The sequence below is a fragment of the Denticeps clupeoides genome, chromosome 7 (genome assembly GCF_900700375.1).
Source record: "Denticeps clupeoides chromosome 7, fDenClu1.1, whole genome shotgun sequence".
Classification (NCBI taxonomy): domain Eukaryota; kingdom Metazoa; phylum Chordata; class Actinopteri; order Clupeiformes; family Denticipitidae; genus Denticeps; species Denticeps clupeoides.
The window spans coordinates 23,475,529-23,485,329 of record NC_041713.1 but is presented as its reverse complement, the minus strand read 5'-3'; the positions used below and the strand labels follow the sequence as shown (position 1 = coordinate 23,485,329).

The 9,801-nt window shown below is 46.7% G+C and overlaps 2 protein-coding genes across 4 annotated transcripts; one reads left to right on the top strand and one right to left on the bottom strand.

Annotated features, from left to right (window-relative positions):
* The first annotated feature begins 52 nt into the window (after positions 1-52).
* dhrs7b (dehydrogenase/reductase (SDR family) member 7B) lies at positions 53-3,711 on the top strand. Of its 2 annotated transcripts, none has more exons than XM_028987383.1 (7): positions 53-65; positions 198-352; positions 427-542; positions 2,151-2,361; positions 2,698-2,790; positions 2,867-3,019; positions 3,155-3,711. In XM_028987383.1, the coding sequence occupies exons 2-7, from the start codon at positions 202-204 to the stop codon at positions 3,358-3,360; spliced, it is 930 nt and encodes a 309-aa protein (XP_028843216.1). In that variant the 5' UTR covers positions 53-65; positions 198-201; the 3' UTR covers positions 3,361-3,711. The 2 variants fall into 2 exon arrangements, with proteins under 2 accessions (XP_028843216.1, XP_028843215.1); XM_028987382.1 differs by having other exon boundaries at positions 55-85.
* A 307-nt stretch (positions 3,712-4,018) lies between these two features.
* tmem11 (transmembrane protein 11) lies at positions 4,019-9,033 on the bottom strand. 2 transcript variants are annotated; one of them, XM_028987388.1, is made up of 4 exons: positions 8,927-9,033; positions 8,576-8,801; positions 7,956-8,064; positions 4,019-4,991 (listed from the first exon to the last, which is right to left on the bottom strand). In XM_028987388.1, exons 2-4 carry the CDS (start codon positions 8,598-8,600, stop codon positions 4,475-4,477), a joined length of 651 nt encoding a protein of 216 aa, XP_028843221.1. In that variant the 5' UTR covers positions 8,601-8,801; positions 8,927-9,033; the 3' UTR covers positions 4,019-4,474. The 2 variants fall into 2 exon arrangements, with proteins under 2 accessions (XP_028843221.1, XP_028843222.1); XM_028987389.1 differs by lacking the exons at positions 7,956-8,064; positions 8,576-8,801; positions 8,927-9,033 and adding an exon at positions 7,495-7,577.
* Positions 9,034-9,801: the final 768 nt, after the last annotated feature.

Genomic DNA, 9,801 nt, shown 5'->3' with positions numbered 1-9,801 from the left:
TTGTGACGCCAAGTATTGGCCAATCAATTTTCTTGCGCACTTCCGGGTGTCGACGGGTGTTTCCGGTAAGAACCGCGATCTGTTGGTATGTTTCGCTTGTCTCTTAGTTGATTGATCGTCATGTAGGAATATGAAGCATGTGCTGTATGAACGTGGTGGTGGATGATGATGATGATGATGACCTCGACCACGTGCAGGAAAATGGAGGGCGCGCTGGCTGCTCTGACCCCGCTGCTCCTGGGCGGATTCGGGCTCATGGCGCTCTGTCGGCTCGTCCAGAGGCTGCGACTGAAGAACCGAGTCCGGGACCGAGTGGTGGTCATCACCGGGGCCAGCTCCGGACTGGGCCGAGGTGAGCAGCCCGGACACACCGCAGTCCGTCCCCGCGGCCGCAGCTCAGCCTCTCCCCCGTCTGCTGCCTTGCAGAGTGCGCCCGGCTCTTCCACCAGGCTGGAGCGCGGCTGGTTCTCTGCGGCCGAGAGCGATCCAGCCTGCAGGAGCTGGCTCAGGAGCTGACAGAGTCGGCTCACGGAGAGCTGAAGGTGACACCACTTTTATTCACGTCTAAACAGTGTATTTGGAGAATAATTCTTATGTTCTATATTATCTCACCGGCCTATATACATACATAGTCGGGGAAACTATTTTAACCCCTGCTGAAGTCTGCAGTCATAAAGAAATTATCGTTGAAATATTTTTAAAATGGTACGTTTATTTGAACAGAGAAATAGAACAATAACAACAATAAAAAGTGATTAATTTGCAATTTAATGAATTAAGTATTTGATCTCATGTCAATCAGCAAGATTTCTTGTATGTGGCCACAGGGATTGGACATTGGGACATTTTGTCCCACTTTGAAGATCCTCTGAAGATTGTTCATGTTTTGTGGCATATTTGGGAACTCGAACCTTCAGCTTCCTCCACAGATTTTCTATCGGATTGAAGTCTGGAGACTGACAGGCAGCATTCCTTCTCCTCCAAACACATCGAGTTCAGTTGAGCTTTAGGCCTTATCTGACCACAATACTTTCAGCCAGTCCTCCTCTGAATCAATCAGATGTTTAGTGGTGAACCAGTACATTGCTTCCTTGAGCAGGGGGACCTTGCGGGCTGCAGGATTTCAGTCTTGTTTTCTTGGTGAACATGGTCCCAGCTGCCTTGAGATCATTAACAAGTTCCTCCCGAGTAGTTCTGAGCTGGTTCCACACCGTTCTCATTATCACTGAAACTCCACAAGGTGAGAATTTGCGTGGAGATCCAGATGGTCATGTAGCCCATTCCAGCCTTGTGTAGGTCCACAATCTTGTCTCTTTGGCCTTGGCCATGGTGCAGAGTTTAGAAGCTTCTAATGGTGTCTTATACAGGTGATTAGTTGAGAAGCTCCCAATCACCAAAATACAACTGCATAGTTTTTCAGATGTTATTGTTCTGCGTTTCGCTCTTCAAATAAACCTACCATTGAAATTATCGACTTATTTGGTTAGTGGGTAACTTACTAAATCAGCAGGGGATCAAATATCAAATGTATCTGTGTGTGCACACATATATTTGTGTATTTTAAAAGAAAGTTTTTGTTATGAATCATTATAAAAGGCCTATCTCTAATATTAATTTTTTTTCAGCTTAAGGTTTGTATCTTTTTTTCTAAGTCATGCTCACAAAATTGTATTTTATTATAACGAAGCATGAAGCAAGAGATTCATTGGATGTTGTATTAGAAACGGGGTTTCTAGAAGGAAACTTTATTATTTTATGATGTAAATAAATACCATTTTTATAATAAATGTTTTACTATTTCTATATATGATGCAATTTGCAAAGGATACCCAGCCACTGGGGACGCATGTGATCGTGCGTTCCTTGGTGACTGTCCCATGCTCGGGTAAATGGGGCGGGTTGCATCAGGAAGGGCATCCTGCGTAAATAAGGTGCATGTATGTACAATACAGGCCAAAATTTGACACACCTTCTCATTTTATGTGTTTTCTTTATTTTCATGACCATTTACGTTGGTAGATTCTCACTGAAGGCATCAAAACTATGACTGAACACGTGGAATTATGAAAATAAAGAGAACACATTGAATGAGAACTTTTGGCCTCTACTGTATTTGAATGCACTGAGTGCTATATTATGTTTTCTCCTAGACATACACTCCGTGCATCGTCACCTTTGACCTCTCTGATGTGGACAAGGTTGCTATGGCAGGGTCGGAGATTCTAAGACAGTGTGGCCATGTGGACATCCTCATCAACAATGCTGGTGTCAGTTACCGTGGAAACATCATGGACACACACGTATCTGTGCAGAAGCAAATCATGGAGACCAATTATTTTGGGCCTGTTGCATTAACCCAGGGTAAGAAAGTAAGGAAATGTGGTCAGCAGGTCCCTCAGCCAGTCTAAACTTCATAAGACGTTTGCTCTAATCTAAATCTGTATCTCTAGCGGGTAAGGAAGGCGACTTGTAACTGAAAGGTTGTGGGTTCAAATCCCAAACCGCCGAGGTGCACTGAGCAAAGCACCGTCCCCACACACTGCTCCCCGGGCGCCTGTCATGGCTGCCCACTGCTCACCAAGGGCGATGGTTAAAAGCAGAGGACACATGTCACCGTGCATCACATTGCTAAAAAATATTTTTCATCCGGAACTGTGTATTGTCTGTCATTTATTATTCCTGATCCATTTCATGTAGCCATCCTCCAGTCCATGGTGAGTCGGCACAGTGGCCACATTGTTGCAATCAGCAGCATCCAGGGAAAAATCTCCATTCCCTACAGATCAGCCTGTAAGTACGGAACACGGTTAAAGGATTTGATCACGCGTCCCACATCTTTTAATAATCGGCATTTTCTAAATGACAGATTCGGCATCTAAGCATGCCATGCAGGCGTACTTCGACTGCCTCAGGGCAGAGGTGGAACGGTTTGGGCTGCAGGTAACCGTCGTCAGTCCTGGATACATCAGAACAAACCTTTCGATCAATGCAATCACTGGGGATGGATCGAAATATGGAGGTGAGTGACAATCGCGAGAAAAGCCGCAACAAAGCAAAAGACCTCTGAGGATGGGAATCTTCTTTAGAGGGCCAGTTGTGGGTTTGTATAAATGTTAGAAATGGAATTGATCGGTGTCTACGTTTCTCCTGTTAGTGATGGATAAGACCACGGCCACAGGATGGGATCCAGCAGAGGTGGCCCGAGCCGTCCTGACAGCTGTCAATCACAGACAGAAAGAGGTCGTCCTGGCTGGGCTGCTGCCCATCTTGGCCACGTACATTCGCCTCCTTTGCCCCAGTCTCTTTTTCAGGCTGATGGCGGCTCGCGCCCGCAAAGAGCCGGCCGTGAAAGCCGAGTGAAAATGGACAGGAAGTGATGAGTGAAAGGAAGTCCTTCGTCCATTTCCGCGCTGCATCGCTGTTTAAGACCCAGTTCACATTGATGGTCGCTCCATTTTTGATTGTGTGAAGCGTTGAACTGCTGATGAACTGTTATGAATTCTACTGAATTCCATTCAAAAATCTGTGTATGTAAGACCAGAATAGACTTGAACTGCTTTTATATTTCCTCCATACTAGTGATTTAATGTATTTTGGAAGTTCTAATTCGAGGCATTTTCAGTCTAGGAGCCCAGTGCAAAAAAACAAGCTTCTTGATGGAGAAAATCTGCATCTTCCATTTGCTCTTAATTAAATCTGACTAACACCAAATGCTTGTAATTCACTTCACCAGTAAGTGCTGCATAGCAACGTGGTTGAAATGGGCACAGTGAGAGAAGCAACCAGGAAGCCCAATCCCGCTTTCATTAAAAAAAGAGAAGAATGGGGGAAAAAAAATCACACACGCTGGAATAATTCCAGAAGAATCATGTAAAGGGTTGAAATATTTAAAAAAAAAAAAAGTCAAACTATACGTCAGCGTAGCTCCTTTCAAACGCATCACAGTAAATGGCAACAATAGAAAGACCATCCCAAAGCATCCTGGGAAATGTCCGCAGAATAAAACGAAGCAGCAGGATGTGGTAAGGTTTGAAAACTCCTACGGTTTAATGAGTCAAGGTACAGTACAACTACACATGGGTCAAAGGTCAGAGATCAGTAATACTTCAAAGCGGTCGGTCCACATCCCCGCTGAACACCGCTCCAGGCTTGCCCTTTCTCGCGAGCGTAGCGTGTCGGTGTGGGTGTGTGTGTGTGTTGGTGTCTGGGGACGAGTGTACTGGTGACGTTGCTTTAAGTTGGGGCAGGGGGGCGTGGTCTGTTCCCCACGACCTGCTGGCGACAGACGTCTGTGGTCCACCTGCTTGGCAAATTTTCAGTCACTGTGTCTGTGTGGGATCTGCTCTAACCCGCCTCCCTGTGTGTGTGTGTGTGTGTGTGTGTGTGTGTGTGTGTGTGTGATGTAACGTGTGTGTCGTTTTCCCATTTCTTTATTTTTTGGAAGGGGTGTGTGTGTGCACCAGCGCTCGCTCGCTCATACGGCGTAGAGTTCGTAGATCTTCTTGATGCAGTAGGCCAGCGCGGCGAGCGCTATCGTGTTGTGGAGTCTCTTTCTGTGGACGTCGTCCCGCCTCACCAGGACCACCGGCGAGGACGAGGTGAGCGTGTGCAGAGGCAGGCGGGAGAGTTTTTGGCTGTCGTACTCCACCTGGTACTTGCAGCAGGGGTCAAACTGCCAGGAGATGCCGTAGAGGGCGGCGCAGGCCAGGCTGAGGGCGCCGGCGGGGAGCGCCACGTACCGGGAGTATTCGACGGGCAGCGCCAGCGGCGTCAGCAGGCACGCCGCCCCCGACAGCACGGCCGTCTTGTGCAGGCAGTTGCCCACGGCCACCCAGCGGGCCGTCTCGTCGCCGATGCGCGTGGGCTCGATCACGATGTAGCGGTACTGCGCCTCCAGGGCCTGCTCCAGCTCGTACTCGAACTGCTCCTGCGCGTTCTCGCCGTTGTAGATCTCGTGCACGATGTAGCACTCCGCCGCCGCCATCACTGCCCTGTCCACACGGGAACACACCACAGCAGGCCATGAGCTCCAGTACCGGAAAATATAGTAATATACTCGTTAAAATCAGAGTTCATGTTACTGTAATTATTAGCTGTAAACGGAATGGGCGGCCGGTGCCGGTCTCCCCACCACTCTCTTAACACTCCAGGGGGTCGCACTGCGTTTGCAAAGAAGGCGTGGCTATCTAAACACCTGGTACGGTGGGGAAGTGGTGGCCTAGCGGTTAAGGAAGTGGCCCCGTAATCAGAAGGTTGCCGGTTTGAATCCCGATCTGCCAAGTTGCCACTGAGCAAAGCACCATCCCCACACACTCCTCCCCGGGCACCTGTCATGGCTGCCCACTGCTCACCAAGGGTGATGGTTAAATAAAGGGGACACATTTCACCGTGTGCTGTGCTGCTGTGTATCACTTTACTGATAATGTCGGTGTTGTAGACACTGACAACACCTGCTCCCTCCATTCCTGCCGCGTGTGTTTCGAAGCGGAAGAACGAACACAGTCCGATTCGACGTTTTGATTCTTTGACCATGGCGTGCGCACAAGGCCGCCAAACGATGCGCCGTGTGACACCCTCACTGTTCCACTTGCATGCACAGAACCAATCAGACTAATTCGGTGCTGCACACGCCATAGAAAATAATGGGTTTCAGAGCAGAGTGCAGCGCTTCCTGTGTTTGGTGTAAAAATGGCTGTAGCCCCGAGGGCGCACGTGTCCCCCCCACCATGTCCAATCACGTTGCAATGATGTCCCCGAGTAATACAGTCATGCTCACCAATCAGATGTGACCCATGTTAAAGCCACGCCCACTTAAATGCAAGTAATGGTGCACGCTCTCTACTCGTGGTACACTAGTTACAGTGCAGATCATATTTTGATGTATGGTTATGCTTAAGTTTATAATACACATAATATAGTAAATAATTGTGATGTGTCAAATCCCGATTAGATTTTTTCATAAAATTCCACACGTATTCCACACCGCTACCTCCTCATCAGAGAGGAAACCAGCCAATTCAAGAAGGTTATTAGAAGATTCTCAGCAGAGCTTCACCACCGTTATCTGAAACAACCTAGACCGAGCTCATCAAAATATTCCTAAAGGCCACGACGGGACACCCCATATTCCCCAGTTTTCACCAGGCAGTGCAGGAAGTGTCCAGGCCCTGACTGGTTCCCTGCTACAATCTTTGCAATCCCCTCTATTATGCCCAGATTTTTCAGAATCCTGCAAACCCAGTTCCCTCTCGCTCATTCACTGAGGCCTGTACGACTAACTGTTAATAAAAGAAAGTCAAAGTGTCACTTGTGATACACAGCAGCACAGCACACGGTGCACACAGTGAAATTTGTCCTCAGCATTTAACCCATCACCCTTGGGTGAGTAGTGGGCAGCCATGACAGGCGCCCAGGGATCAGTGTGTGGGGACGGTGCTTTGCTCAGTGGCGCCTCGGTGGATCAGGATTCGAACCGGCAACCTTCTGATTACTGGGCCGCTTCCTTCACCGCTAGGCCACCACAGCCCCACTATTTGCTGCCCATGACTAATTTGGTTTTCACTTCATGGTTCCAATGGAGTCCTATGCTTTTTAAACTGGACAGTGAACCATCTTGCTCTATCCCTTCGTAGCTGTGAGGAGATTTTGGCCATTCGGAAAAATAACATCTGACAAATTAATTTTCCAGGAAAGTTAACTCTTCCCTACTGACATTAAAGCACAACGCTTGAACCTTTACCCATTTTCCTCCCAGACTTGTAAAGGACAAGTTATCTCAGTGGGGCAGCGGTGGCCTAGCAGGTCTGCTATCACCTTAATAAACCAGAATTGACAAAGATGTGCGCACCGGTCACATCTCTTGTTGGACGTAAAATTAAAACACCGATTTCAACACAATCTTGGGTGTGGCATCCATGCAGGTGAATTGAGGTCTATAAAAACATATAGAAGTATGCCTGTCAGGGAAATCGATCATCTTTCACTGAACGGAACAATACCTTTTGTAAGAAATATTACTAATAAAATGTAAGGATTTATGCGCTAAAAGTTAAGAGTAATTAAAAGTTTTGAACTGTATTTTACCACGAAGCATTTGAAAACCACTGGTGTTGAGTTTGAAACGAGTGCGAGGATGAAGGCGCCGTCCACTGCTCCCGTGTTAAAACGCGCTCGCCGTCAGCGGCGCGACATTTCCGCCGGCCGCCTCGCCGCCCTCCCGGTAACAGACCCAGCTGGTGCGCGGCCGCGAACCTCCAGCCAAGGACGGGCCGGCTAGCGTTAGCCGGCTAGTTCCGAGCGCAAGTAAGTCAAGCTAAGTAAGCGACCACAACACCATCCGAGCAGAAAACACGCAGAGTTCGGCGGCCGCAGCAGCAGGCGGCCCCGCGGCGAGGACTTCCGGGACGCGGGAGGCGGACATACACGTACACAAGCCGCGCTTCGCTCATTAATAAACCAAACTTTCATTCGCGCGAATGTTTCGGTATTACTGACCTCTCCCTGTTGACTGGGACACCGCGCCTCCTTCCCAACGCCGCCATCTTGAGGAATCACCGATCGTGGTGATGTCAAGAGTGCTGCAGTGGATCATGGGAAATGTAGTGCAGTTGTGAAGTTGTACCAGGTCAGGGAATCGTTTTGTACTACATTTCCCACCACGACGTTGGAAGGGCACGTTCCACTTATTAATAAGCGCGTGTAATTTTGTAAAGCCAGATTCTGTTGACTGATAAATCTATAAAACATTTTTACATCAACGCGGTTTCATGTAAATTGAATGAATGCGGGAGTATTTACTCCTTTATGAGAAAAATCCAATGAGGCCAACCGAGGACAGTTGTCAGCAGGACAAACCTTTTATGAAAGTAATTTTTTTACACAACGCAAAAACGTACTCTAAAAGTGATATAATTTAGGGCACAGCAAAAACAAATGTAGCTGCACGAATGACTTACCCATTCTGTTGGCCGGTCCCGTCCTCAGCCTGTCCAGGACAGTGGGGACCCGCTCGTGCGCATGGCTCATTCTTCCGCTGGCCCGATTTGCAAGACACGTATGGAAATTCTGTATATTATTAATTGTGAACTGTTAAATTTCAATAAAGCTCTCAACCCGGCTCACACGAGATACAATAATTTTTCTAACATAATATTGCACGTATGATTGGCAGTCAAAATTAGCGTGTTAATAGCTGGGAACAATTTCTAAATGTTAATCCATTAAAGTCAATGAACAGCAGCAATTTACTTTCTGTGTGGGATCTGACCCGTAACATGGATGTGAAATTCATTCTAGTCAGAGATGGTCCCTACATACAGATGGAGACGGACAGTTGAGGAGTTTTTGAGGGCATTCAGATTATGCATTTATTTAAGTATTGGACTTGTATTCTTTTCAGGGTTCAAACACGGGAGTAACGTGCTTGTGGTATCGGAATCAGGATGAAAATAGATAAAGACACAATGCTTTGCAATAGACAACCCATGAGGTATGCGGAAATGTATATATGATGTGTGTGTAGTGGGCTCCCCTGTATACAAAAAATGCACACACTATACTTTTTTTGTTGGTTCACCTTTAGCCTTGGTTATGGCATGCATTCGCTATGCCGTTGTTTCGATCAGCTTCTGGAATGTCACAACATTCATTTCCATCTTGCATTCATGTTTCACCAAGATATAGTAGAGATGATGGTACAGTGGGACCGCTGGGCAAATTCTTCTCCACCACATCTCAACGATTCTCAATGGGGTTAAGGTCTGGACTCTGTAGTGGTCAGTCCATGTGTTCATTTACGGCACCTAGCAATCAGTAATCAGAGGGACAGTCAGGCCCAAGTGTCTTGTTCAGGGACACAATCGTAGTAAGAGGAGTTTAAACATGGGAATTTGTGGTCGTCTGGTCCATAGGTTAGCGTGTTACTCACTACGCTTCCACCACTGCATGCCACCCCCATGATGCCTCATGCTCCCTGAGCCACTCTTTCACAGTTCATCCTGATGAATCCTGGCATTGACATCTTGGGAAATGGATTAGGGAAGAAGAAATTTCCTGTTGGAATAACCTGGTCACTCAGTATATAGTCAGCTGTCTTCATTTTTTGGGGACATAATGTTGCTGAACCTCGACCTGACCAACTGCAGCAACCCCAGATTACATTGTACTGCAGGAAGTAACTACAAGATCTGTGTTTCTTGTCATCAAACTATGAGGAAAAACTCCCTAAATCTGCATGCAGTCTTTTGTTCAGGGGGAGATAGTTTGTTTTTTGCAAGCAGGTAGATCGATACTACAGAGCCCCTTAATTACCATGAAATTGAAGAAAATTATCCTCTGTCACAGGTTATCCGTGTACCATGTTCTGTGGGCTTAGGTTTTCTTGTTGAGCCTCTTATCTTTCAATATGGAGAGAAAATGAGTCCGGCTGATTGTAATCCCGTGTCTATGTGCAAGAGTTTTTATATATCTTAAGTTTTTATATATGTAAATGCATTTCCACTTCCACTACTTTAGGGTCGCCGTACTCTCTACCCTTTATAGTGTACTAACTGTAGATCAGTGAACAAGCACTGTCTTGCTAATATTAATTTGATAAATTCACTAGAAGAAAATGTGTTTAAGAGTATAAGTGAACATTTGAGAGCCAAATGTCCATTGTCTTCAATTCACAGCAAGGGATCATTACACGTTCATAGCTTACCAGAGACCTCTGTCCCTGGTATAAGAGACTTTCTGCTACATCCAATGTCTTTCCCTTGATGAAGTCTGACCAATCTGGAAGATTTTAAATTGGAGACATGT

Coding starts and splice junctions, on each gene's coding strand:
- dhrs7b (XM_028987383.1), top strand. CDS start 202: ATGGAGGGCGCGCTGGCTGCTCTGACCCCGCTGCTCCTGGGCGGATTC. Junction 353..426: donor CAGCTCCGGACTGGGCCGAG/GTGAGCAGCCCG, acceptor GCTGCCTTGCAG/AGTGCGCCCGGCTCTTCCAC. Junction 2,791..2,866: donor CATTCCCTACAGATCAGCCT/GTAAGTACGGAA, acceptor TCTAAATGACAG/ATTCGGCATCTAAGCATGCC.
- tmem11 (XM_028987388.1), bottom strand. CDS start 8,600: ATGCATGCCATAACCAAGGCTAAAG. Junction 8,065..8,575: donor TGCCATAACCAAGGCTAAAG/GTGAACCAACAA, acceptor AATAATATACAG/AATTTCCATACGTGTCTTGC. Junction 4,992..7,955: donor GGGACCGGCCAACAGAATGG/GTAAGTCATTCG, acceptor CCGTGTGGACAG/GGCAGTGATGGCGGCGGCGG.